This window comes from Camelus ferus, chromosome 27 (genome assembly GCF_009834535.1).
Source record: "Camelus ferus isolate YT-003-E chromosome 27, BCGSAC_Cfer_1.0, whole genome shotgun sequence".
Taxonomy (NCBI): domain Eukaryota; kingdom Metazoa; phylum Chordata; class Mammalia; order Artiodactyla; family Camelidae; genus Camelus; species Camelus ferus.
The window spans coordinates 14,205,441-14,231,867 of record NC_045722.1 but is presented as its reverse complement, the minus strand read 5'-3'; the positions used below and the strand labels follow the sequence as shown (position 1 = coordinate 14,231,867).

The 26,427-nt window shown below is 42.3% G+C and overlaps 1 protein-coding gene across 8 annotated transcripts in view; it reads left to right on the top strand.

The window, feature by feature from the left end:
* AGBL1 (ATP/GTP binding protein like 1) overlaps positions 1-26,427 on the top strand; it is a 702,585-nt gene that overhangs the window by 71,968 nt on the left and 604,190 nt on the right. For all 8 annotated transcript variants that reach the window (XR_004315706.1, XR_004315705.1, XM_032469254.1 and 5 more), the window contains exon 6: positions 19,743-19,780. Coding sequence is in view for 6 of the 8 variants with exons in the window: in XM_032469254.1 (XP_032325145.1) it covers positions 19,743-19,780 (38 nt within the window). In the remaining 2 variants the exon portion in view is untranslated. The remainder of the gene's footprint in view (positions 1-19,742; positions 19,781-26,427) is intronic.

Genomic DNA, 26,427 nt, shown 5'->3' with positions numbered 1-26,427 from the left:
CTTTAAGTAGAAGATTGCTGTCCCCTTTTCCAAATGAATTATTACATGGAAGTTAAAAATATAATACAGATGAGAGCTACCCTCTTGGAAGTGGTTGAAAATGTGGAGTTCTGCCTTTTCTTTGTACCCTAAACTTCTCTTCCTCATCACATTCTTAGGATTACAGGGCTCGAAAGAACATATATTTAAACCCCTCCAAATGATTGAAAATAATATCAGGTCAACAGTCATGGATTAGGATTCAAGAGTTGGCTCCCCCCGTTTATAATGACCTTAAGCAAGTTGCTCAACTTGGTTGAGTCTCAGTTTGCAGACTTTAAGAATGGGTATAATAGTGCTTTATCTCACGAGGCTGCAGAGAGAATTAAATGGGATAATAGACATAAGGGCCCAGAACATAACAAGCTTCAGTAAAGAATAGTACCCTTCCTTGCTCGTTCTCAAAACCTTTAAAGTCTTTCTCTGTATGTGCTCTTAGTCAAGTGAAATGAACTCTGTCACCAGATTTTTAATTAACTTCCAAAGAAAAGGTAATCAACCATCCTAATTTGACTCTGACAGTGTCAATTTTTTGCATTGAAAATTTTTGCATGGGAAAACTCTAGGTGAGATATGAAAGGTCTTAGTTTCTGGTGATGAGTGTGGAAAGTTGAGGGAAAAGTACAAAATTCATATGCTAACCCTCCAGATAGGGCCTGAAAGTAATATTGTTTTTAACGGCAAGTGGATATGGTGTAAAGGATAATGGATAAATGGACATCCTCTGTGGTCACTGTTGTTTCCTCTGATCAGTGATGTTCCTCTGATCACTCATGCTCTGTGGTTCACAATAAAGAACTATCCATATTGCACCATTCTGGGTGATGAGACTTAAGTGTGAACCTAAGTATACTGTAATTGTGAATGCTGGCAATCTATGTTTGTCAGTTTAATTTTACACATTGTGAACTTTGTGACCAGTTCGGATAACAAAATGAGAATGATCTCAGTACCAATGTCAACATGACCCATATATCGCTGAAGAAGAAAGTTAAATGACTGTGTAGGTTTAATGACAGATGGAAGGACATGTACAACTGGATCAGAGGGGTAAAAAACTGAGCCAAACACACTGCACAACATGCAGACAAAAACTGGGGATGGTGCATGCTGGAGAAGGGATGTGAAGGCACAGATGGAGGCTGAATCTTACAGGTCTGTAATGAGACAGTCAAGTACTTCTGAGTCAACTTAAAGGTTTTTCATCTCCCCGAAGGCACCAATACTCAGAGAAGACAGTGGCCTCTGAATTGGCTTAAATACCATACGAATGAATACACATTATTGTATTGTTTTCTTGAATGTTCTGTGAAACTGAGTAAAGTTACATCTCCTGATTCAGATGTAACAATGAAAATATTCTGTACTTGAACAAAAGGGGAAATTCGATAGTTAATCTGTTGGCCCTTCACACTGTACTGCTGATTCTGTTAGCTCTTATTAATGATTATGTTTCCTCTAATATTAAGAAGAGAAATAACAGCAGTAAGCAAGTTCTCCTTGGCTTTTAGATACTTTGCTTTGAAAAAAATGAAATATCAAACCAGATTCTTGATTTCCAAAGATTCTAAATGAAATTGTAGAAAATAGAAAATAAAAGATTGTTATAATCTTGTTCACATGCAAACTAGACTTTGCTCATCTATCTGGATATTTGACAGACAGTGCAAATATAAATTTTGACGAATTCCATTCAGTCTATAAACTTTTAACCGAAGGAAATGGAAAGATCTTACCTGTTAGATGTCCTGTACATCTTGTACACAGTGTTGCCAAGAAGGGGTGTGATTTGCTTACCTGTGTTAGTGGGATTTTCAAAACAGTTTTTTTTTTTTTTTTGGTCAACTTCAAGTTTCCTCAAAACATACAGAAGCAATTAATAAGATTTTTAGTTTATAGAGATGAAAGGCAATAGTATCCTGTGGGCATGGGACATCCTGGTACATTGTTGTTGGCCATAAAAATGTTTTAAAATGTTGGCTTACTATAAAATGTTTTCCAATGTGAGATAAGAAGAATCTCCTTCTCTAATTTGGAAATACCTTGAGGATAAAAATGGGAAAAAGGATTGCTTTAAAACAGAGATTTATGTAATGTTTCTTCAAAGCTTTTTGGTGATCTTTGAAGAGAAATTAAGGAGTCCTAGTTAAGGTTGAAGTGACTGCATTGAACTGTTTTAGGTTGTGACCAACATGTTTATGGAAAAAGAGAAGACTCATTTTTGGGGGGGAGAAGGGAATAAGACTGCTTCAGAATTCATAAAAATGTCTACAGAGAGGGCAGCCAAATTAAACAGAACTTTCTCGATTTCTTTACTAAAACTGTGACTTACTTGGAGTCCAATGTTGATTTCACAAGTTCAAACTTTCTTTGCTTTAAAACCATTTCCTGTGAAAGATATCTAACTTTGGAATTTTTTTTCAAAATTATGGACAGCATAGACATAAAAAATCTATTTGATAAACTTAAAGATGCAAAGGTCCTGATAGACAACTGATCTACCAGAGCAAGCCGATAGATATGACGTGGATGGACATTTTTAGAGAACCGGAAACTAATTCCTACCTGTCTAAAACCCTGGTGCTGCTAGAAAGTAAAACCTTACATACTCTGTGCTCAGATGCTTTGTGGAGAGGACGTTTAGCTTGACATCCTCAAAACCAGAAACCACTGTAAAAAGGGTCTGACGAAAGCAGAGCTGCAGGACAAGATGAATTCTGGTTTTGACTGTTTTCAGTATCATCCCTGCATTTAAAAAAGAGAAGCATGTCCTAGAAGTTGCAGGCAGTTTAGAGAAGTATTATTAGAAAAGGATTTAGAAGGATTACAACTATCCTATTGTGTCACGGAGCCAAAAAAACCATATTGCTGTTATTTTTTATTAAATGTGGCTAATATCTGTTTAATTAGCCCTCTTATGTTTATATTTTCTTTTCAAAAAGCATTATATACATGTATCTTAAGAATACATTTTAATATTGTATAATTAGCATAACTGTTATATACAATAGAGAGTTTTAAAAGATTTAAATGAATGCAGAAAGAAATATAAAAATGTTACGGGGGGAGGGTATAGCTCCAGTGGTAGAGTGCATGCTTAGCATGCTCGAGGCCCTGAGTTCAATCTCCAGTACTTCCTCTAAAAATATGTAGATGAACCTAACTACTAACCCCCCCCCCAAAATAGAAAAATATTACACATTTCTCACACATATTATTTGTTTGGACCTACTATTAAGTGCTACTGATTGCCACTTTGTCTCATTTTTTGTTTAAATATTAGCATTTTTATAAAATAATTATTTAAAATAAATATCTACTTTTCATATTTTTATTTTCAGGAATAACCCATATGTGTATAATTATTTATTGTTTATTATATTAGTATGATTCTTGTTTGTTTGTTTGGTATGGCAGTGTCCTGGTTTTGGCTTTCTAAGCAACTGCTAATCCTACCTAGATAAATGCGCTACAGCCAGCTCCGGTCCCCGTTCCTCTTCCTCTTCCTGCAGGATGCACGATAGCGGGTTTAACTTACCGATGCTGTGTGAAAACAAAGCATTTAGACTGCCAATGGGAACTCTGAAAGGAAGGTAATCAGATATCAAATAATGTGGGGACAGACTAATGGATAATTCAACCTCATCTTTATGGAGCAAGTAAAATATATAAAAAAGGACTGTCCTAGTTAATATGGAAAGTAGCGTAGAGGGAAAGCCCTCTAAAAGATGCGAGGAAGCAGGCGATGAAAACAGAACCAGAAAAATCTAAGCTCAAGAAAACATGACTCAAGAAACATAAAAATTTCCCACAAGTCCTTTGCAGTGTAGAATTGAAAGTAAACATGAGTTCAATGACTCAGGAGCTCAAAGATATGTTGCTACAACAATAGAATGAGTTGTAAAGGAAAATTATGGAGGAAGGAGAAAAAAACTACGGGTACAAATTCTCTTTTAAGTGAAAGAAACAGAATAGGAGTAGAAAAGACAGCAGAAAAGTGAACTCATGACAGAGCAAAGGCTTGTAATGATAATCTGGAATGCAGAAAGAAAAAAATCAAAGCGGTTCATGGAATTAGAATGACAGTAATAGATAAAAAGTAAGAGACGATGTTCTAAACTAAGACTAATTAGTCTTCGTGAAGTAGAAAGCGAAACAAATAGAACTGTTGTGAAGGACAGAAAACTCTACCGGAGCGACCTCAGAAATCCTGAGCCAGGCAGACTGGGACTGGTAGAGTGACAGCCCCATCTCATCAGAAATCAGGCTCTTTCTATCCTTCTGTTCCCCCATCTTTAGTGTGTGGCTGCTGTACCGTCACCCACTGCTCCACATTCCAGACAGGAAGGGTGAAGTCCGTGGGGCAAGTTGTTACTACCAGTGAGAGTTTGTTTTCTTATTTAAGAAGGCACAGGCTCTCCCAGGGACCTCTGACCACATCTGATTGGCTAAAACTGTGTCATGTGACTACATCATCCAGCTTCGCGGGAATCTAGGAAAGTACTCTAGTTTTCTCTAGTTGAGGAAGGCAAGACAAGGGTTGACTATGGCTTTTGGGAAAGCAGTCCAAGGACAGCTACCAACACAGTAAGTCCACAGGCATTATCCAAATTCAGTAACTCAGTAAGTAGCAGTATCAGCATAGACTTTACAAGCTTGGTGGTAATTACTAGAATAAACAGCAAAAACGTTAGAAGAGCTTGCTTCAGGCAGCAAGACTTAAACAGAGAGAGAAGTGTGGTGCTGTATTGCTGTTGTCACGTAAGCCCTTTAATTTTATCACATGATTTATTTGAAAATTTGATCACCCTGGCTACTATGTCAGGGGATCTTTGGAAACCCGTTTCACCCCAGGTGGTAATACTTTCCCTGGTTCGAGTCAGAGATGTCACTGAGAGGAAGGTGGATTTATCCCTTATTCTTGCCCAGCGTCCTCAAAATATTTCTCTTCCGACCGAGAGGAAGTGACCAAATGAATGACTAACGGACTTGATAGAGTGCAGGCACAGAAATGGAGACCAAAGAGCACAATCACAGACATGGGATATTGTGGTCTCGTAGCGGAAGATTCCGTCACTTCACCAGAGTTCAGAATGATGCAGCAGAGCCGTTGTACCACGTTTCCACGTTAGAACGTGGCAACCTAAAGGCATCGCCCTGGTCTCTCTGCCTTTTTGCGATCTTGACCCACAGCTCACTTGAGATGGGGCCACTGCTCCATTCTGAGCAGCTTTTGTTGAGTGGCAATAGTTTAGAGGCTCAAGACCTGCGTACCAGCACAGAGAGGGTGATGGGGTCCGCGAGTCTCTCTTTTGGGGTGCTGGAAAAGCTTGGCAACCAGGAGAAGGAGCTGGATGTCAGAATAAGGGACTGTGTTTCTTAACACAGTGGGAAGACTAGTGTGTCAAGAATGATGCCTGAGACACTGTCTTAAGGGTAAAAGCCACCCTTTCAGCCAGATTTTGACAGTTGTTCAAGATCTGTTAATTTTGGAATATTTTCTCTGTTTATTCTAACGCCCCTTTCACAAACACAAAAGCTGTTTGCATGAAACAGCCACACTAATTGGCAATGACGGGGCCCTTCTGGGTGGCCCACTGGGCCAAGGGAAGGCCATAGGAGGGAGTAGCTGGGGTCTGCTTCCAAGTCTTCTATCTGGAGATGAGACTGTTGGGGGTGGGGGAAGATCTTTACAGAGTAACACATACTCCTGTGAGGGATTTCATCCTGACTTGGGTCTCGACTTCCCCATTTTTTTTTTTTTTTAAATTTCTTCCTTTCACTCCTACTTACATCCTGTTGGAAAAACTCATTTTGTTCCTAACCTGCTCTGGGGTTTGCTTCTAAGTGCAAACCTGAAGTACATCTGCACTTCCTCAGCAAACTCATCGTTTGGCTGGGGCGCTTCATAATTGGATTTTTCAAAAGCCTCTCTCCTCATATATCAATTACTCCGGTCCCTTAATCCTCCTCCTCAGTGTTCTCCGTGATCCTACTCATTTGTCAAACTGTCTAGGTCTGTGCTTCGGCATTTGCAGAAAAAGAAGAAGTGATACATGCGAATAGGATGCGATGCCTCCTTGGCTGTAGTTTTGGGCTCTCCCACGTTCTCCCTTCTGCTCCCCGTTTGCCCTGCCAGATGATAGTGTTGTTTCCCGTATCTGAAAAAGAAGATCGTTCCATTTCCAGTGCTTTTGGATTTCTGCGAAGATGCTTTGGGAGATAGAGCATCCTGGAAATTGAGGCTCTCTGTTTATGTCCCTGTGTGCCAGAAAATCTAACTTCCTGAAGCACTAACCAGTTTTACAACTAATTAACCTGCGATAACCTTGGTGATACCCCCGAAGACAAAGATGAATTATAGAAGGATGTTGGGTGGTTAGTTAGTAGGAGGGGAAGACGTGCCAGTTGTCGGGCACAGAGCAGGCAGCCCCCTGTTACAACAGGCGTGCCGGAGCCTGATCGTTTATTCTACGGCAATTTAATCCTGGTCCCAACTCTGTCAAAATAGGCATGAAAGGAACAAGCTAGCAAGGTCTTAGGCAAGAGACATATATGAGGAAAGGTATATATTTCTGTAATTTGTCATTGAAGTTTTTCTGCAGAACCTGATACAAATATGCTGGCTTTGACATGTTCTCTTCCACTTGTAGACGTTATTGCATGATGGGCGTGAACTTATTCTGTATAAGAGTCACTAAGTACGAAGGAGTCACTTTTTCCACTGACCTATGAGAGTTTTTAAGTCTCTAATTCACTGATAGAGTCATCCTTTCTTCACACGTTTACTGGGAGCTTCCTAAAGACTGAGTACCATGTAGGTGCCGGGGATGGGATGGTGAGTGGAAATAGATGTGGCCTCTGTCCTGATGAGTTTCATACATTAATAGGGAAAGACAGATGTTAATCATAATATCTCACAAATACTTGTAAAATCACGGTAATGATAACCAGTAGTTGAAGGGTATCTCTGTGAAGAGCATGTGGGTAGGGTGTTTCAGAGTTCTGATTGGTTGAATTTGCTTGTGGTCATCCTGGACCAAGTGAGACACACATGTACAAACATACCCTTCCCTGTGACAGCTCTGGAGGGGAGGTCATGTTGCATGGTCTATTTTTCAGAAGATTTGATCATGTTTTATTTGTACTTCATACATATTTAGCATTGCTTAGTTCATCAGATTCATCAGATGAAAAGTCTCCAAATGTAATTTCCTCACCAAAATGATGCCTAGAAAAATTTTAAAAATATCGAACTATCTTGAAGTTCTGAAAATCATCTGGCTTGCCAAGATCACATGTTCTTCATATTAAAGCGAAATTTGACTCCAGATCTGGTGGGAAATACAGCATCCCTTTATTCCCAGGGTTCACCAGTAAATGTTCACCTGGCAAGATTTACTGAAGACTTGGGGCAAAAGATGATTGCAATGGTCATTAAGCCACAAGGCAACATAGCAGGAAAAAAAAATTGATATTGGACATTCCAGATTTTAAAAGTCCCTCAAGCATTTCCTTCCCTAGAGATTTTTTTCGCTGCTTTTTGTCTTTAGCTCGGCCTCTGTCATTTTCTCATATTGCTAAGTCTATCCCAGCTATGCCCTGGGGGTGTCTTTCAACAACTGTCTTCTTTGTTGAGGACAATAGGACTGACTGAAGAGAAAATAAAAGGATCCTGTTATCAAATAATTTTGGGGAGCTCTGGTTTAAATACAGTAGGAATTTTTTTTTTAACCCAGAGTCTTTAATGCGCTGATATAGGTTGTAAATTGCTAAGAGAGTAATTTTCAAAAGTCTTTAACAAGATCTATTTTAACTATGTCTCAGAAACTGCAGCATTTATGATGACTTTGGCTGCACATAGCACAATCTCTGACTTACAATGATTTGAGCAACAACAAGTTGATCATTTTGTAGGATGGTTGATTCCATGGCTCAGTGATGACACCAAGGGCTCAGATTGTTTTCCCCTCTTTGCTTCTGCCATCCTCAGTGTTGACTTTATACTCAGACTAGCAGCCGGATGGCTGCAGCAGGTCCAGGCCTCAAATTACAGTGGCAGCTTCCTTAAGAAGAGGAGTGACCATTTCTTCTTAGGGCTTTATTCTTAGAGAGAAAAGACTGGTTCCAGAATCCCCCAGTAGACTATCTGTCACATATCTTTGGCTGGAATTGGGTCTTAGTCTTATTCCTAAACTAACCCATCACAAGGAGGAATAATATATAATGAATAACACCACACCCTTATGGAAATCTTGACATTACCCAACCGCTGACTTACTCTATCTTGGGTGAACTCTCCTTCAAGCTATGTGGCTAGAAAAGAGTAAATCTAACCAATACATTTGCAGACAGGATTTTGGCAACATAGCAGATTCTGGCCTCCCTGGAAAAGTTTGAAAACTTTGTCTAATGTTTATGAGGAAAATTATTTCTCTTTATGTATGTTATTTGAATCTAATTTTAGTGATCAACAAACTCTCTGTGAATGTAGGAAACCCACCCTTAGTAAAGTCATTTAATCTTTAAACCCATTTAATCCTATCAGTGGGGTTGTTAAAATAAACATGGGTGATTCTAACATGACTGGGAGTTTACACAACTGCCCTGTTTGCAAGAGCCAAGAAATTATTGTGTTTATCATAGACAAAAGATGACCTTCACTTGGGGATTGGATTGATTTCCAACAGAAAGATTATTCTGTAAACCTAATTCCCGTACGGATGTTGGTAATTGTTATACACGTATCTCTGTTTGTTGACTCAGTTGTTTGAAGGTCCAGATGCAGCCTGTTGGAAGGTTTGTCTAACAATTTAATTTTTCTCTTCTTCATTTTTAAAGCTTCATTTTGGCTTGGATTTATTTTAGGTGACAGCACATATAAGTAGAGGAAAAGGAAAAGAACTAGGATCATTAAATTGATGGATCAGAGACTTAAATTATTTTTGATGAACTTTCTTTCTTGATTTCAAAAGGATTATAAGAAAAAATATCTTTTCCAAATCCGATTAATCTTTAGCACCTCAATTATGTCATCTGTGGTGTCTTTCTAGGCAAGGGTGACTTACAAATTACCCAGATTTCAGACTGTGGAGGCTGAGATATTCCCCAAGCTTCATTGTTTAAAGGTGTTTATTTTATAGCACTTTTTAGTTTCATTATATTATTTTTCTAGAGTAATAGCCACCAATTGTTTCATTAGTTTCCATCATGGCGTTGCCTCAAAAAGATCATCGATTCTTTAAATTGGAAAAAAAAATCGTATTCTTGTTCAAAATTTCATACAAACACTTTCATATTTCAAAAGTGCATTGCATATAATAATCGTGTAAGAAGTATACTTGACTACTACAAATAATCAGAAGTGTACTGAAGCACACATTCAGTTATAAATGGCACACACACGAATATGATAAAGATAAATCACACTCTACTTGGTTAACATCAGTAGTACACAGGCCTCGTCCAGTTTACAGGTGCTCTCGAACTACTATAGAGTTGTCTATAGGTCAGCCAAGACCAGGGAAGATATTGGGGAAATTCTATGTAGGATATTCTGACATTTTTCAAATCTTCTCTGTCTCTGCAGCCTTAAGCAGAGGAAGAATTTCTTGTGCTGTCATATCCAGGAAGGCTATGTTAGTAGAGTGTTGACTAAAGATGTCATTTGATTTTTATCATTCCACTCTTTTAATCTGGATGTAACTAACAAGCACAGACAGTCTCCTGCAGCCTGTCTGTGTCTGAGATATTTGACCACAGATGGACAGTGCTTTCAATGGACAGTGCCTTTTAGAAATCTTTCGGTCTACAAAGATGATGGTAGCACAGAACATCATGACTCAGCAGGTTGACAGATCCTTGCCTCCTCAATATGCACTCCATGTTGGCTATCTTCACTAAGGATACTTTGTTCCCAGGGGTTAAGTGATGTCAGCTAGGGTTCATCTCTACCCCCGTGGTGTACATTGGGTACTACCAAATAAACCTCGTGGCTGAGGGAAGAGAGGTAAAAGCAATGAAAAAGTGCAGCCTTGGAGAATATCAAGATTCCTATCTGCAAACGCAGAAGGTGTGCAACCCTCAGGCCCCCTTGGGAGTCTTGGCTATCCTTTCCATCACCAAAGTCATTTATGCAGAACTTCAGTAACTTTGAATCTGTCCAACTGCTACAACAGTAGGCTGAATGATTCCAAAATAGAAGCTCCTTCTCCTCTAAGAGCATTTATAGGCAACTCACACAAAGACAGGTCGGTCCGGGTACCTATAGCGGCAGATGCTGGCAGACAAAGAAGGCTGATTTGAGTCTATTGATTTAACTCAATTCCAAATGCAACAAAGACTAAACCCTTTGTTAGGTTAGGAGGAAGGGGCACTTACACATGACCCCGTTTCCTCACCTCTTCCTTTTCTCTATTTTTCTTTGTGAACTGATTTCTTAGAAGAAAGTCACTGTGTTGTAGAACCAGCACCATACTTGGAATCAGAAGACCTGGGTTTAAATATCTGCTCTGAGAAACTTAGTCAATCTTGCCAATTTCACTTTCTTCATAGTAAAACAGGGACAATCTCAAATCGGTTGTAAGAATTTTGAAATGAGTGAATAAGGGTTTGGCACAGAGCACGTCACACTGCGAATACTCAGTGTGTTCTGTTTGCTACCAATCTACTTTCAAAACAGGGAAGAACCTTATATTATGTTTGGGTAACATTTTATGGTCCTTGAAGTAGCAAAGTTTCAGTATCCTTAGTCCCGACCATATTTCTGAGAACCCTAGTAAAGGAGACATGACTTGTCTTTTAAGTGATAACTCATAGTTGAAACGAGTTTTTTACGTTATTGTTTCTGAAACTGGCATTCTGAATGTTGTTTTCCTTTCTACGTTATTCATATATTAATCAAGAATAAGGAACTGTCCTGTTTCAGATAAGGGTGAATGATTGGGTAGAATTTTGACCTGCAGCCTTTCTGGGTTTCTTATCAACAGGTTGACCTCTGCATGTGCTTCAGGCATCCTTTGCTACCTGATTACAGCTGTTTCTGGGCTGTGGCTTCTTTCACTGTTTCATTTGTCAATGGACTGCCTCATTTCTTGTCTTCCCAAAACGTTTGGTTGTCTGGTGATGTCCCCTTCCTGTTACCTCCACTATTATGAAATTATTTGGCTTTGGATTTCCACAATGAAATCTGTAGAGTTTTGGGAAAAAGCAAAGTGAATTCATGTTATTAGTTTACTTTGAATGAGATTAATTAGTTTACTTTGTATCTCCCATGCTTCCTTTCCGTCCATCCACCCACCCACCCGTCCATCCATCCTATTGGCAAAGACTTGCTTAGGATACAAAAGATATGAGTGATTCAGTAATTCCAAATGGGGAAGAAACAAAACTGTGCAAACAGAAGAACAATGTCTTCACCTTGCAATCTAGGCAAGCCATCAACCTTTTCATGGCACTTCTGGATGAAGATTAAAGGATGAGAGTCATAAGTGGGTGACAGGTCTGGGGAAATAGCTGAGGTCTCTATAAAAGACCTGAAAAAAGTAGGTGGACTCTCCTGGTAGTGGCTCTGGCAGCCTTACTGCATGCAAACTTTATTTACTACAGGCTTGTCTACCTGCCTGGAGTAATCCTTATTCTCTGCCCCATTCTCGGTGGGGCTGAGCAGCTTGCCCAGCACCATGCTCCCTGACCCTCCCAGTACCTCCCTGGCCTGCTTGCCCTGTCTCCCACCAGTCCAACTTACTCCTGTTACTCTTAAAAAGAGCTCTCTTTTTTTGTGATACTTACTTTATGGTTTTTTGTACTTAACTTTGAGGTGGTGTGGGGTTAAGATTGAGGTCTATTTAAGTTTAGCAGAAGGCTGTTGTAACCTATTAATTTACTCACCCATGAAATGTATTTCAAAATTACTATGGAGCAGGTCCTGTGATAAGTGCTCAGACTTCAAAGATCATGGTACCGTTTCTGTCCTCAAGAAGCATCTAGCCTAATGCAGAATTAGATCTACAAATAGGTAATGTCCATGTTACTGTGAAAATGGACATAAAAAGGGGAAGTGGAAAGTGTGATGAGAACTCAGAGGAAGACCTATATGGAGGCTGGAACTCAGGTAATAGGGGAACTGGAATTTGAGCTGGATGTTGGAAGGTAGATAAGGGTCTGATAGATAGAAAAAGACACAGGGATGAAAGGCTTTCTAGAAATTGCTTGTTCCAGCCTGTAAAGAAATTCAAGACCAGGATGTGTGGAGGGGAATTTCAAGTAGCATTATGTGCCTGGAAGTCTCTGGGAGATTATGGCCAGTGCTGGATTTTATTGGTAATAAATCCAATCCCTTAAAGAAGTGGGATTAGCATTTTCCCCAAGTCTCCCTTCTCATCTGAGTTTTAATGAAGAGACCCAGATTTCTCAAAGAGGTAAACTCCCCATGGATGCTGGGAATCACAGACTTACATCCTGTCAATCAAGGAGTGAGCACCAACTCACTGTGAGGCTTGGAGATGGACAGAAAGAATGACTGTTCTACTGTCTAGAGCCTCAGGCTCTGGTTTGGAAAAAATCCTACAGTATTCATCTTGAACTCTCATGGGTCTCTTTTTAGGTCTTAATTTTAGTTAAGGGTGAGGGATGTTTAGGAAATCTTTGCTTGGAGGCCCAGCGATCCTGGCACGATGGGGAGGCATCAGTGAGGGTCTTGAGCATTTGGCCTGAAAGAAGAATGGCTTAGGAGTATTCCCCATACCTCTTACTGAAAAAGTCCCTCAGCCAAACCTCCTGAGCACATGCTGTCTAGGTCTGTGTTTTCCAAGTGTGATTCGTAGACCAGTGGTATCAGCAGCATCTGAGAAGTTGTTACAAGTGAAATTTCTGAGGTCCCAACTCACACCTACTGACTCAGGAGGTCTGGGGGTGGGCCCTGGCACTCTGGGTTTTAATGAGCACCCTAGGGGGATTCAGACCAGTTTGGATTGTTGGTGGTGAACTTTCTGGTGCTATTCCTGTTTCTTTCCAAGTAAGGAGGGCATCTGAAGCCTTTTTCACTCTACCCTCCTTTCCTACAGACCTAAGCACTTTTGGGAGGGAAAAGAGATCACTCATCATCAGATCTAATGACGGTTTATTTTTTTGGTAGGAAAATACACATAACATAAAATTGACCATTTTAACCATCTTATGCATGCATTTCAGTGGCATCAATTACATTCCCATTGTTGTGCAACCATTACTACTTTTTATTCCCAAAACTTTTTCACTACTTTAAACAAAACTCTATAATAATTAAGCAATAACTCCCCATTCCCCATCCCTTCAGCCCCTCCTTACTTCTAATCCACTTATATCTCATTGAATTTGCCTGTTTTTAGGCATCTCACATAAGTGGGAAGAATCCTACAATATTCGTCTTTTTGTGAATGACAACCTTTGGAAGCGCTGGTTGCCTTAGTGCTGGGAGCTCTAAGCCTTGGGACCAAGTGTGATGCTCTGTTACACCTCAGCCCAACAATGGTCAGGCTTGTCTTTGCTCTGCCCTTCAGCTGGAAAAAAATCAGATACATTTCTAATCATTCACTGAGTCAGCAAACATCCGCTGGTGCCTGCTCTGTGCTGTGCAGTGAGACAGGGTATCACATCTTTCCTTCTGTGCTTCCAGCTATATTCAAGAGTGGATTGTATCATACATGCGTTTAACTTAGAATAATTCAACTAAATACAGCAATTCTTCTACCACAGTAATCCTGCAAATGTTCTGTAACATTTTACTCTGCATATATATGTGTATCTCAGTACAGGATTGCAGTCCCTCGTCCATGTGTATTGTACTTTATCGATCATTTAAGGAAACTCTAGGATAACTTTCACTTTAAGTTTTAACCCGAGAGCCATGGCCCTATGTGGAAAGAGACTCTCCCATTTGTGAGAGCTTGTTGGGATCCCCACTCTGCTCCCCACTCCCTCACATCCTTTCTGGTCCTGGTCTTGGGGATACTTAGAAGCTGTTGTCTGAACCCTTGGTCCTGATGCCATTGCCCGTGGATTTGGAAGCACTTCAAAATCATTTCCCCTTCGCGGAGTTGCTGCCTGTGACAAGCCAGGTGGGTGGGGGTCCTCCCAGCTTTGGCCGCAGTGCTGTGTTCCCTGTTCCCTGGCTCAGGCAGAAGCCACCCCTCTGTCACACTCCCTGCCGAGTGTTACTATTAAAACTGGTCCGAGGTCTGGGTTTTGATTTCTCTTGTAAAAATTTCCCGGGATGGATGATGGTGGCTCCCACAAACTGTCCTTGACAGCATCTGGATAGAGTTGGGGAGGGAGTGCTTTTTCTTTCTTTTCTTCCCCCCCAAGAAAAAATTGGACAAGTTCCATGCTGGGCACAGGATCTGGTTCAACCTTTGCACCATATGTTCACAGTTTTTCTTTTCTTTCATCGTGTAGGAGCCACCTCTGTTTCCATTTCTGTTTTTCCGTCTCTCCCTGGAAAATAGTGATTAGCCAGATCCATTTGTCATCCATTTTCCTTGGTAACCAGCCCTGTGTGTGTGTGTGTGTGTGTGTGTGTGTGTGTGTGTGTGTGAGAGAGAGTGTGTGAGTGTGTATGTGTGTGTGTGTGTACTTTTACCCATCCTATTAGTCCCTCTCCAGCCAGGCAGGAGGCTTGGATGGTACCAGATGGCGTTCTGGGCGCCTGTGCTCTGCAGGCAATGTGTTCTATCCCCTATAAAGGTCTCCTGCTTTATCCACCTGTTATTTAAATAACTCCTTTCCCCCCACTTTCCACTGCTACACCCCCGCATCCCATGGTCAACTCTAGAGGGGATCTAGGGTTGAATTCTAGGCTTACCCACGTCTTTCTTCCTGAAAACGATCTTGATTTGGTCTTGTTTGTAGAAAGTCTTAATGAATCCACTAAAAAAACTGTCAGAACTAATAAACAAGTTCTGCTGTGTGGCCAGGATAAAAGATCTGTATTCAAAAATCAATCGTCTTTCTGTAAATGAATAATGAACGAGGAACCTCGCTGGCCCCAGTGCTCCGTGTGCTGCTGGGTGGCTGGGGCGTGTGCCAGATGTTGGGTTCAGACAGATACAAGGCCATGTTCCAGCTCTGTTGCTTTCTAATGTTATTTTGGGGGGGGTTAACTTACCTTGAATCATCCCTTCATCTGTAAAACAGGGATTGTTATGAGAAATAAGTGAGCTAATGTTACTTCTCATAGCACGTTGTCTATGAGAAATCCTGTTAGCTCCAAATTCAGAACATATCCACGTTCTTCTTGAGAAGATCACTCTAGTTGTGCTATGAAAAACAGTTTGAAGGGGACCTAGAGTGAATATGGGCGCATTAGTTCTGGGGCTATAGGGGTAGTTAGGTGACAGATGACACTTAGGTGATTTCTATTTATTTAGATCTTCTTTAATATTTTTTAAACAGTGTTTTCTAGTTTTCAGTGCAAAAGCCTTGGGTTTCTTTTATTAAATTTATTACCCAAAATTTTATTCTTTCTGCTGCCAAGTGAGATTGCTATTTTAAATTTCATTATTGAACTATTCATGGCTAGTTTACAGAAATACAAATTGATTTTTGAATATTGATCTTTTATCATGGCCACATAGGACAACTTGCTTATTAGTCCTGATAGGTTTTTAGTGGATTCATTAACTTTCTACATACAAGACCAAGCCATCTATAAATAAGATAGTTTAACTTCCTCTTTTCCAATCTGCGTTCCTTCCTTCCTTTCTACCTTTCTTCCTCCCTTCCTTTCTTCCTTCCTTCCTTCTTTCCTCCCTCCCTCCCTTCCTTCCTAAATGCTCTGGCTAGAGCCTCCAGTAGAAAGTTGAACAGAGGTGGGAGAATAGATTTCCTTATCTTCTCTCTGATGGTAGGGGGAGAGCATTCAGTCATTTTTCTCCATTAAGTATCATGTGAGTCTGGGGCTTTAAGTAGATCCCTTTGTCAGGTGGAGAAAGTTATCTTGTATTCCTAATGTGTGGAGTATTTTGGCCATGAAAGTGTAATGGATTTTATCAAATGCTTTTTCTATGTCTATTAACATGGCCGTGTGGTTTTTATCCTTTTTTCTGTTATTATGGTGGATTATTACATTGGTTGATTTTTCAGGTATTTAACTAACCCTGCCTTCCTGGGAGAGATCGCACTTGACCATTGTATATAGTCCTTCTTATTTGTTACTGTATTTGCTTTGCTCCACATAGCTCTCTACTGGTTTCTGCTCGGGCCTGCCTCTGGTTTCTACTCTTGATTCCCTAGAGTACTTTTTCTTTTTTAAAATTGAGTAGCCAGAGAAATCTTCTTAAAACATGTGAGATCACTGATCAAAATCCTGCAGTGAATCCTTCGCTTGGAGTGAACTGAAAGCCCTTATGGTGCTCACCAGGCCCTGGAACACGAATAGTTCACTGTCACGCCTCCCCTCAGCTCTGCTCCTCTCCCCTTGTCTGTTTTGGCTCTGGCAGCCCGATCCAACTCCTGTTTCTTGAACAGATCAGGCCTATTGTCATTTTAGAGGGTCTGCACATGCTTCCGTCTGATATTCAGATGACAACTTCCATCACTTTGCTTAGATGTTGCCTTGTCCGTGAGGCCCACTCTAGCCAAATTTGCAAACCTTGCAATGCAACCCTATGCACATGATCTCTTTACCCTGGTCTTACTTTTTCTTTTTTTCCCCCAAAGCATTTATCATATTTTGAAATACTAATTTAACATATTCTTCAAAAATACTTGTCTGTTAACTATTTCCTTCATCCTAACCCTAACCCTTTTGAATGCAAGAATCTTTGGTTTATCCCAGCACATAGCAAGTGCTCGATAAATATTTGTTAAATGAATGGGTAATACGCATAAAGCTCCAAGAACAGGGCCTGATTTTTCAGAAAAGGCTCAACAAGTATTCGGTGATGTTCTTCTATATTCAAATACTATTAACTGGTGGAAGTAGAATAATGCAGAACAAAATGTTTCCTGTTTTCTGGAGTTGGCCAACTGGAGGAGGAGACAGGCGTCAAGTATTATAAACTGAGTGAATGACTACAAACTGAATTGTGCAATGAGAAGGGTTGGGGGGAAGGACATACACACCAATAAGGGACCTGGACTTAGGCTAGGGGTCGAGGAAGTCTTTCCTAAGGAAGTGACACCTAGGTTAGGATGTGAAGGAGGAGGGGAGAGCCTAGAGCATGTTGGGCTGTGCCATTAGCAAAGACAGAGAGCAAGTTATGAGAACATGTTCCAAAGCTTGGCAAAAGGCCAGAGGGACAGAAGTACAGAGTAAGAGAGGGTGGTGTGAGGCTGGGCTGGAGCGGGTGGCAGCAGCAATACTTGGTAGGGTCTCTTGGGCCATGTTTCAGATTTGGATTCTTATCCAAGAGCAAAAGTGGGCATGGGGGTAGCAAGGTGAGGGTGCCCTAATCAGATGTTCTTGAGAAGATCACTCTAGTTGCAGCTTGAAGAACAATTTGAAGAGGACCTAGAGCTGATATGCATAGATTTGTTCTGGGGTTATTACCATAGTTAGGTGAGAGATATTTGGGTGACTTTAATTTATTCCATTTATTTATGTTTAACTGTATTTTCTAATGTATCTAAAAGGATTATGCAGTGCATATACCTTTATTATATAGGAACTAAAATGTAAATTTCAACCAAGGACCCATAACTCTAGAAATTACATTTCTCAGTGAAGTACCAGGCTCCCATGTGCTTGGACTAGGGTTAGAAACAGCAGAAGTCCAAAGGAATGGGCAACTTAAGAGCACTGTAGAAGTTAAAATGGGGTTGTTTGAGTGTGTGGTGAGGTCTGGGTGGCCAGGGTGAACAGATGAGAAAGACACAGGCTGAGTTTCTAAGAAAGTAGTGGTTGCATTCTCTGGGAAGGGGAAGACTGCAGAGGGTCATGTCTTGGCGAGGAGACTTTTATGACCCTGTTATCTGAATACTAAAGTTTTCAGAAAAACTGTTACCTAATGAATCATCACCTCCATGGTGAACCCCCAGCCCCAACAAATGTGCCATGCAAACCAGAAAGGCTTAGGGCTACCCTAAGACCTGGCTTGTGATCTACGGCCGGGTGAGGCATTTGATTTGGGACATCCCATTCTTCCTTTTCGTGTTTCCACAGTTTCCTTCTTCTCCACTAACCTCCTTTGATGAACTTACTGTGGCTGCTCTGCTTTTCTCCCAAATCTTGCCTTTCCTTTTGCCCCAGCCCAAGCCAGGCCCTCTGCATTGTGGCTCGTAGATTTTCTACACTGGCTTGGGCCCCCAGCAACACCTTCAGAGTGTCCTTTCTCAAATCCATCGTTGCCCACTATGTGGGGTTACAGAAGGGGGTGGCTGAGGAAGCTGAAAGTCGATAGAGGAAGATGTGGCTGGGAAGGATAAATCAAATCATCCATCTGTGAAAACTAGCCTCACCTGCTTTAGGACTGCCCTGCCATTGTGTCGGTCTCTCTGAGCCAGGGGCCATCCCAGCCGTGGGTTTGCATCTGTGAGTTTCAAGCCACTGCGATTGCAGGATTTTCTTGTAGGTTTTGGGAATCTGTAACGTCTCAGGTGCCTAATTTCTATTTTAGTTTGGCTTGTTTTTATTCATTCACTTGTTATTACTATTTTTTAAAATTTTATTTTAGTGCTGGCTCTATTGCTCAATGGTAGATAATATATCGCAGAGAGAATTGTCTCTCATCTGCTGGGCAGAGGCCAGAGCAAAGCCAGTGTGAGACAGATTCTGGAGAACAAGGGATGGGGGGAGGAAGCAAAGATGGGAAGTGAGATTGCTGGGTTTGGGGTCCCAGTTCTGCTCACATGTCATGTAATCTTGGAAGGGTGATCCAGCCTCTTTGACCTGTTCCTCCAGTCCTCAGAAGGCTGCTGGGTTTAACAGACCTTAAAGGTGAGTTTGTAGGGCTGTGCAGAATGTTTCTATTCTTAAAAAAAAAAAAATGCGTGTAAACTCTCCCTCCCAGCATCATACCACAGTGTCCGAAGTGCCGTGAAGCTTTCCTCTGCCCTGTGAGCTGGTCTTTGTGTGACCTTCCCCGGCTCAGGGAGCAGGCTGAAGGGTCGCTGAGACATGGGCCAAAGGCATTTTCATTCTTACCTGCCTCCCATCTCTGCAAAGGCTGTCAAATTCCTCCATGGAGGAAAACAATGAAACGGAAAGAAAAATGCCATATAACCATTTTCCACCCTAAGGAGTCAGCTTCCCTTTCCAATGTGTGAAGGTTTTCTAGTGTGTCCCCAGGGCCGTGAGTGTTTCAAGAAGTTTGCAGGGCACTGCTGTACTCACTCAGCCTCCAAGTCTCTCACCCCCTCCCAGCCCCTTCTCCAGAGTCCCCAGGGTTTCCAGGTATAAATCAAGGGACTGCAAGAGCTCTGGCTGGGAGGAGCACAGTGCGAGGGAAGTTGGTGGAAAGTGGGAGGCAAGAGGGGGAGGGGAAGAGACTTTCAGCAGTGGAAGGGACTCTCGAGACCCATTTGCAAGACAGACACTTCAGTCAGCGCGATTCCTACATTCCAGCCCCTTTAAAGGTCAGCAGTAGAATCAATAGAATGCCTGCCTGCTAGCTGGTTAGTAATGGGGCAGTTAGATGGCAGCAATGAGCTGGCTGGCTATGGGATCCATGGGCTGACAGAAAGACCATTGAAAGTTGACTTTTCCACTTTTCTTTGTCTTTCCCCAGGGCAGCCGCTGACGTTCTGGCAGCATTGCTGAAATCCAGTAAGTACCTCTTTTGAAACGTGGTTCTTCCCCCTCTGAGTTCAGAGAAAGATGCTGTTCTGTCTCAATGGCTCATTTTCAACCTGGAAGGCAATAGAGCCATTCCTGGATCTTTGGGGTGAGAATGGAGACTGTTGTCACTGTTCCAAGCACAGGGCTGCAAAGAGAGAGTTAATCTCTCTCTCTGTGGACGTGCTCGTACTTAACGCTGCCAACGCAGTTGGCTGTAAAGGGAGTGTATTGTCTACTGCAGACCCAAGGAACTCTCCAGCTCCTTTTAATGGGACCAGCAGCCCTCAAGGACTGTTGGAATAAACTGCAGGCTCCAGTGGGATTGTCTTATGGAAGAGAAGTTTAAGACAGTGGGTGGGAAGCGGGATTCTTGCATTTGATTCACAACTCAGCTAGCGACTGTATTCTTGGGCAGATGGGGTGTTGGAATTGCTTGGACAGTGTAGATGCTAACAAATTTATATTAAAAAGTTGGCTCTTTACTCAGGTACTTGAGTGATTGCAAAAGAATAGCTTTGGGGGTCTGAATAATTTTAGATTTCTTTCTTCTTCTTTTCTTTTTTTTCCTGCCCAGTAGCCCTGATCTAATTACATTGGGAGTCAATTTCACATGTGCAATATCGTAGAAGGCACCATGCACTTGGGAGTGGAGAGGTCTTAGCTGAATTTTTTTTATTTTTTTCCCCCTCTTTACCTCTTCATCTATTTTAATTTGGCACCTTGGAAACTAACTGCTGCAATTGTGATATTTGTCTCTCTGTAGGGAGCCCGTGGCATGTGGGTAATAGTTGAACTTTAATAAAACTTATAAATAAATAAATAAAAATCAAAACACCTTTTTCTCCCCCCAACCCTACATCTCTGTCAACTCTAAGTGCAGAGAAAGGATCCTATCACGCGGTGCTTCCTTCCCCCTCCGTAGACTGAAAAAAACCCTGAAGATTGAATTCATTTGGTTTATTGGAACTTGATATAATACAGGAGTCTATCCACAGCTTCCTGACATGCAGGGGGAGTGAAGGTGGGTAGAGCAGATTGAGGGACAGAAAAGTGAGAGGTTATGAAGCCCTCGAGATAGGAGGGGATGAGAAAGCGTTACCTGCGGGTTGTGGGAAGAGGATGGTTCATTGTTCGGACTGAACTTGCCTCAGGCCGGGCATCTGGGTTCTCATTATTTCCCTGCTCACTCCGTCTGCTTACCTGATTATAACACCAGGTGTTTGAGGAAGGAATGTGAGGAAGCTTCTTGGACTGCAGGGAGTGGAGGTGCCGAGAGTGGCTGGGTCAGGAAGGTGGCTTTCTCCTGTATCCCCCCGAGCCCAGCAGCCTTGATGTTTCGTGGGAGGCAAGCCCTGACAGCCAGGAAAGGCTGACTTACCTTTCTGCGCGCGCGCGCACACACGCACAGCGCGCGCACACCTGAAGCTTCGAGTGGACAGCGTACTCAACCATGTGTAAACATCTGAACGTCCTCACATGCCGGTTGTTAACTATTTCCATATAAACACGATGCAGTGTGCCCAGGAGAAACCCACAGCCAGGATACACGCTGACTGACTCAGGCTTGGAGCATTAACCGGGTGTTCAACACACCGGCCATGCTTAGCAAATGAGGTGGGCTGTGCGAGGGGCCCAGCTTTTAGAGTTTCTGGCATCTGCTCTCCCTTCAGAGCTCAGCTCAGACACGGGTCCCCCTGCAAACACTTTCCCTGACTCCCAAGACCAGGTTGGATGCCCCTCCTCTGTGCCCCCGTAGGATCTCCCAACTCAGCATCGATCGCACCGTATTGGATCTGCTGTTGTCCGTCCCTCCCAGCTGACTGCCGACTTCTGAGGGCAAGGGCCGTCGTGTTGATCATTGCATTACTTGCATCAGCACAATAAAAACCCTAAAATAAATATTTGTGGGCTAAACTTTCAGATGAACTGATGATTTCTAATACTGACATGTATAAACTGGCAATATCCACCCCCAACCTGAATCCAACAACCCATGCATAAAACCGAAGATCTCAGCCTTCGTAGTAGTTCCAGTTTCTATTTATCATACCAATAGACCGTCAGGGAACTGAAAGCTACTTTTCTCCACACAGAAAACAGGCTTTTCTGTCCTATTAGAAGGACGTACAGGGTTATTTGCTAATTCTCCTGAGCTGTCCGCACGGTCTTGTATCTGAGTCTTAGGCTCATCCCTAACACGAGAGAGCTGGGTGAGTGCGTCTCTAACGTTCTTTCTACCACTAAACACTCAGCCTTAATGTGTATCAGGGTTTCACAACCTTGACACCCTTGCATTTTGAACTGGATGGTTCTTGGTTGTTGAACCCTGTCCTGTGTATTTGGGAATGTTTAGCAGCATCCCTGGCTTTGACTCCCCAGATGCCAGTAGCACTCCTGATTGTAATGTACAAAATTGTCTCTAGACACTGCCCATGTCCCCTGGGATGTCAAAATTGCCTCCTTTTGAGAATCACCTGATGTATATTTGGCCACACACATGAGCTGAAGCTCGTTCAATGTTTCAAATGATTCAGCCCAAAGACCTTTATTGGTATTTCACAGAAATGCCATTCTTGCATAATTGGTCCTAAATTCCCAAGCATTGGCATCATTCCTGTGGGTTCAAATGAAGTAAGAATACCAATGGCAGAAAGTCATTATAAACATGCAGAAATTCCTTGGGAGAGAGCAGATTCTAGAGAGCTAGAGGATCTTAGGACAGGAGGTCAAAAAGTTCTGTTATAAGTACTAACTCCCATGTGTGGGTAGAAGGGATCTGAGATCATGTTTGAGCTCAGCAGGAAAGGGGGCTGTTTTTTAAAAAAAATCATTATTATTGAAGTCTAGTTGATGTACAATATTATACAAGTTACAGGTGTACAATATAGTGATTCACAATTTTTAAAAGTTATACTCCATTTATGGTTATTATAAAATATGGCTATATTCCCCATGTTGTACAATCTCTCCTTGTAGTTTATTTTATACCTAATAGTTTGTATCCCTTAATCCCTTATCCCTATATTGCCCCTCCCCCATTCCCTCTTCCTACTGGTAACTACTCATTTGTTTTCTATCTGTGAGTCCTCCTCCTTTTTTTAATATTCTCTAGCTTGTTGTCTTTCTTAGATTCCACGTATAAGTGATATCATACAGTATTTATTTTTCTCTGACTTATTTCACTTAGCCTAATGCCCTCCAAGCCCACCTGTGTTGCTACAAATGGCAAAGATTTGTTCTTTTTAATGACTGAGTAGTATTCCATTTTATATATCTTCTTTACCACATCTTCTTTCTCCTTCATCTGTTGATGGACACTTAGGTTGCTTCCCTATTTTGTCAACTGTAAATAATGCTGCTATGAAAATTGGGGGTGCATGTATTTTTTTGAATTGGTAGGGTTTTTTGGGGGGATATATACCCAGGAGTGGAATTGCTGGGTCATATGGTAGTTCTATTTTTAGTTTTTTTGAGACAACTTCATACTGCTTTCCACAGTGACTGCACCAATTTACCTTCCCACCAGCAGTGTGTGAGGGATTCAAGAGGGCTGTGTTTAAATAGCAAAGTCTGTCATGGATTTAGGGCAGAGTAATTGTCATCTTTGTTCTAACAGCCTAACCAGCGTGGAGGGAAGGTCTGGGTATGGGTGGTACCACCCCATTTAGGCTGAGCTTGCTGCAGGGGAGGTGAGAGCCATGGAATTCTCTCATTACTCTCTAATGTCTGCATGCGTAGTTAAGACTTGACATGGAAATGTCTGTCATTTTGGATTCCAGATGAGTGTCAGCTAAACCTAAAATTCAAACCCTCACCACCTGGCACTGATATCCGGGAATGTTGATGTGAACCTTTATCTCCTGAAAGCACACTCTTCTTGGCTGGTGATTATTCTGGCCTTGGTTCTTGTTTATCAGGATAAAAGCCTTGGCCATTTTAGTATATCTCTATAGTTACGTCACAAAAGGAGAACATTCCCCAGTCAAAACAGAGCCAGAAGGACATACATATCCACTGCCTTGGGAACAGTCTGTGTTCCTGTGACAGTGAACGTGGGTGGGCTTGGGAATCTGAGGTCAACAAGGACCTATCAAGTAGTGGGTGGCGGGAGGCGATCCCCACCAGTAACAGGGGCTGAGGGATCTGGGAGGCTCGGCGCGCAGCCCCCGTCACAACAGAAAGAAAGGAAAAGAGCATCCAGTTGCATTAGGACAATTTTGTTATTTTTCCTCTGCTCTCTCTCCCATCAGGTAGCTACCACCTGAGAAGCTAGTGCAGGACAGGTCGATGGTAGACAGAGAGCAACGAACCAAAAGACATCTCTCATCTCTTTCCCTTTCTGAGCAACAGCAGGCAACATAAGCTTGAAAGCCCTAAGCCTCTTTCCCAGTTGTTTCAGAGACTTAGGATCCTAAAAATTGAAAGTCATGGCTCATTCAAGTGTCCTTTTTGTACGTACACGGGCTTGAACAGTCTCATCCAGGTTCCATACCTTCACTGTCTCAGCTCCGCCGGCTCCACTCATGCATGCACCAGTGCGACTTACATTTTCCTGTTTTGAAAGTTCTGCCCTTTGATGTTTTATCCTTTGCAAAACCATTTAGCTTTTTATTACCAAAATTTAATAAAGCTTTGATTAAGAAACTGCTTTTAGGGGGAGGGCATAACTCAGTGGTAGAGCGTGTGCTTAGCATGCACGAGGTCCTGGGTTCAGTCCCCAGTACCTCTATTAAAAAATTAACAAATAAACCTAAATTACCTACCCACCCCAAAACAAACAAACAAACAAACAAACAAACAAAACTGCTTCTAGTTGCAGGCAATTTTTTTTGCAATCAAAACAACACACTGTCCTTTGTCCCTGTCCCTTTTTGCTGTCTGCCTCCACTCTGCCTTTCTCTCTCCCATCTGTGTCTCTACCTGGACCTCTGTCTCTTTTTCTTTTCCCCTTCATCTTCTTCTTCCTCATTGGCCCCTCCATCTCTTCCCCTTTCCTTTTGCTCCCTAGCACCCCTTGTCCCTTGGAGAAATTGCCACCCTGGGAGTGGCATTTGCACGAGCTTGGGTCGGGATTCTGCCTGATTGGTACTCACTCTAGTGATGAATCTTCACATGATGCCTTGGTCTTCACCTCGCTGTCCAGCAAGGAAACACCTACACACTTTCTGGTTCAGGCTCTAAAATTTAATAAGAGGCAGATGGGTCTAATTCAGCCCACTCTCCAACTTAAGCACTAGTGTTTGGCGGAGTCTGGAATTTTGCAGAAGTTGGGGCAACAGGGAGGGTGTTGGGACTAGGAGAGTTAGTAAAGGGAGGGAGATAGAGAAGAAGGGAGGTGGGGAGAGATGCAGGAGAGCTAATGGGACGTTTGGCAGGAAGACGAGATTCCCTGTGACTTTCCTGGTTAAGCTCTGCCTGGCTGGCTCACAGGGACGCCGCTGTCAGCCTGTTGCTCCGGGAAGTAGAGGAGGGAGGGAGTCCTGATCACGGACGGACACCCTGGTGCTCTCAGCGGTGGCCTGGCAATCAGCAATGCAGAGACGGGAGGGCATGACGGCCAGAGAGGTGCTCTACTGCAGGATGTCAGAGAATGGACCGTGTTTGAAATGCCCCCGTTGAGGCCTTTGTGGGCATTCTAGGAGCTCCCAGGAGTTCTCAGAATGCCAACTGATGTTTAGGATGGTTGGCATTGTGATTCCTTTGAACTTGTGACAGATGCCAGTAGCCACAGGTCAGCCCAGCCTCCACGGGGCTCATGTGTACAACCTGTGTTCCCACGGGGCCTGGACTTCTTTCCTCCTGGCTTCGGGGGCTCTGACCTTCCTGGACAAGCCTGGTGCCCCAGGGCTCAGCCCACAGAGGGTGTTTCCCCGTTAGTTTCCAGCTGAGGGCCATGAAGTCAGACTCTTAGAGCTGGAAAAGGCCTTCAGGTTGCTTAGTTCAGTGATGTTCAATCTTTTTTTTTTTTTTTTTTTTAACTTTTTTGAATAGAGAATTCAGAGCCCTGTCTGTCCATCTCCCAATGATTTTCCCTCAGAAAACTGTTCATCTTTGTTATCTTTGTTTAAATTGAAACATATTTGACACTTAGCACTGTGTAAGTGTAACACATGCTGATTTGCTACATCTATAGATTGTAATCTGATTGCCATTGTAGCAATAATTTGCACCTCTGTCCCGTCACGTAATTATCATTTCTTTTTAGTGGTTGGAATAATTAAGATCTAGTCTCTTAGCAAGTTTGATGATTATAATCCAATACTCTTGTCTAGATCCCAGAAAACTTTTGATCTTATACAGCCCCCTCCTCATTTTTACACGGGGAAACTGAGGACCAGAGGGAGGGAGTGACCCAGCCAGATCTCTGAGACGTGGTTGGTTCCCTGTCCAGCTCACACTGGTTCCTTCCTTTGTTTCAGCACAAATGTCTCTGCCCAGGGTTAGATTTCCAGTTAAAACTTTTTCCAGAATCCTATACTTATACTCCTAAGAACGAACTAAACTGTGATCAATGATTCCTGTATTTTTGCGTATGTGCATATATGTATGCATTTTTGAATATGCCCTTACATACTTTTTCCTACCAGGTATACCTCCACGGGGGCTGGGGTCCCTACCATAGCCCCCACACCTTG